Source organism: Frankliniella occidentalis, unplaced genomic scaffold (assembly GCF_000697945.3).
Source record: "Frankliniella occidentalis isolate FOCC.00 unplaced genomic scaffold, Focc_3.1 Scaffold5500, whole genome shotgun sequence".
Taxonomy (NCBI): domain Eukaryota; kingdom Metazoa; phylum Arthropoda; class Insecta; order Thysanoptera; family Thripidae; genus Frankliniella; species Frankliniella occidentalis.
Genome location: NW_026272540.1, coordinates 1 through 1,921, shown reverse-complemented (window position 1 = coordinate 1,921; position 1,921 = coordinate 1). Strand labels below are relative to the sequence as shown.

At 58.0% G+C, this 1,921-nt stretch overlaps 1 protein-coding gene across 1 annotated transcript; it reads right to left on the bottom strand.

Annotated features, from left to right (window-relative positions):
- Positions 1-1,060, bottom strand: LOC113215991 (uncharacterized; the record flags this gene model as incomplete). The annotated part of the gene is given in 2 exon segments (XM_052277032.1): positions 1-840; positions 934-1,060. Coding segments are annotated over 2 exon segments (340 nt in total), but the record flags the coding sequence as incomplete, so codon positions are not given.
- Between the last annotated feature and the right edge of the window lie 861 nt (positions 1,061-1,921).

Sequence of the window (1,921 nt, the reverse complement as noted above, 5' to 3'; positions counted from 1 at the left end):
ATGGTTTATTTTGCAAGATAAAGTTCCACTACAAATAATGTTATAATAATAAGTTAAGGAATACTTTAAAAAATGATGAGATGTGAATGGAGGAGATGTCACAATGTGTGTTAAATACTGTATGGCATAGACCCTTAATACATTTAAATGTAAATGCAGTACATTGATTTAAGCGCTCTGTTGTACTAATCATGGATGAATTATACTCTTAATTCGCCTCATGATACAATGTCCCTTATATGAAGTTTTTTTTTGGTCTTCTCAAAAATTAAGTGTCCATTGAGTACCATCTTAAGATTAGTAATACGCTTCGGCCTGCTTCGCTCTCAACCAAAGGAAAACAATTAAATGACCTCGCACCGGCGCCCACTGGGTAGCTATGAAAGGGTAGAGTAGTGCGAAAAAAGGGGGGGGGGGTTGTTGTTGCTCTACTCGGTTCCGGCTGGCGGCCTACTCCAAGCGTGCTCCTGGCAGCGCTCGGTGCTAGCTCCGGTTAGCTACTACTTTGGATGGGAGTGGGTGGATGGTGCGATGGGCTTGAACTCGGGCAGGCCAAGGATCTGTCGCCAGGCGCTGCTGTCACCCGAAGCAGAGCAGGGGTTCCCAGAGGCGGTGTCGTCGGGCCGCTCAGGGCGTGTACAGCATGGCGGCGGACGAGGGCTGCCGTGCCACCCGCAGGTGCCCCGGACGCTGGTTGAAGATGCACTCGCCGTCGGGGAGCACGCCAACCTGGAAGGCCTTGAGGGCGGCCAGGGCCGCCCTAGAGTGGCCGACCCCTTGGAAAGCGAGGCTCACGTCCCTGCCGGCGTTCTCCAGCAGAATCTCCATGCCTCCCGGGTGCTGCGAGCAACAGGAGCCAGAGGGTCGTTATAACGTCAGCTGTTTCACGCTTCTCGCCGCAGTGCGGGAGCTAGGAGACGCTGCCTCACTCACCTCGTGGAGCATGGGGGTGATGTCGTACACGCGGTCGTAGACGACCACCCAGCAGTCGCCGGGCGAGTCGTGGAGCGAGACCACGCTGAGCGGGATGACGCGCTGGCCGCCGTCCTCCATCGTGGTCCTGGAGGGGAGCAAAGCAGAGCAGAGTGGTGAGTTTGGCCTGCCCATCGTCGCGCGGGTGGGCGGGCATAAGGGATCGTCCACAAGGTATGTCCGTTTCTCTAAGATTCATTCGGCACTGCTGGAGCCTTGGCGCCTGCGAGACTCGGGGTAGGCCGCTCCGCAAGACACGCGTGCACTGCAGGCATTGTGTTGCCTACCTAGCAGGCGGTATGGAAGCTTGTAGAGGGTGAACTGAGCAGGCTCGTAACACGAGTGTTGTGTCTCAAATTGCCTACCTGTCCGGCGGCTATCGAGGGCCAGCAGTGGGGGGGGGGGGGGTCGCCTCCCCCGCCTGTGGGAGTGGCGCGGCGGATGACGTATTCGTATTTGACCACCTCCACCAGTGCTTGCAGCCAAACCTTACCGATAAGCGGGCCTGGCGGGCGCTGGGAGTAGAGTGTGAGAGGGGGGGTGGGGGGTGGAGGGAATGGAATGGAAGGCAAGGGCGTGGCAAAGACTTGAACGCGGGTTGGCCACTGAGCCTCACCGTTGGGTTCTGGCGGCCGCGGGTCACGTCGGGCGGACTGGGTGGACACACCCCCAGCGCCGTTGCGTAACGCCGTGCCCGCGCGCTGCTGTGACCGGCCAGCTCGCCCAGCATCGGCGAGAAATTCGATCACTGTACTCCCTCGGCCCCCCAGCTCCTCCGAGAGATCGAGCCCGCGGAGAGTTGCGATCTTCTTCATGGTGGACGGGTCCTCTATAATAAACCAGGGCTCTTAAAATATCTGCGCCTCTAGCATCCGGCGCCATTTGAGGGTGACCTTCAACCGAGGACACAAAGTCTCTATGAAGGTCGCGAGGGAAGACCGGTGGGGGG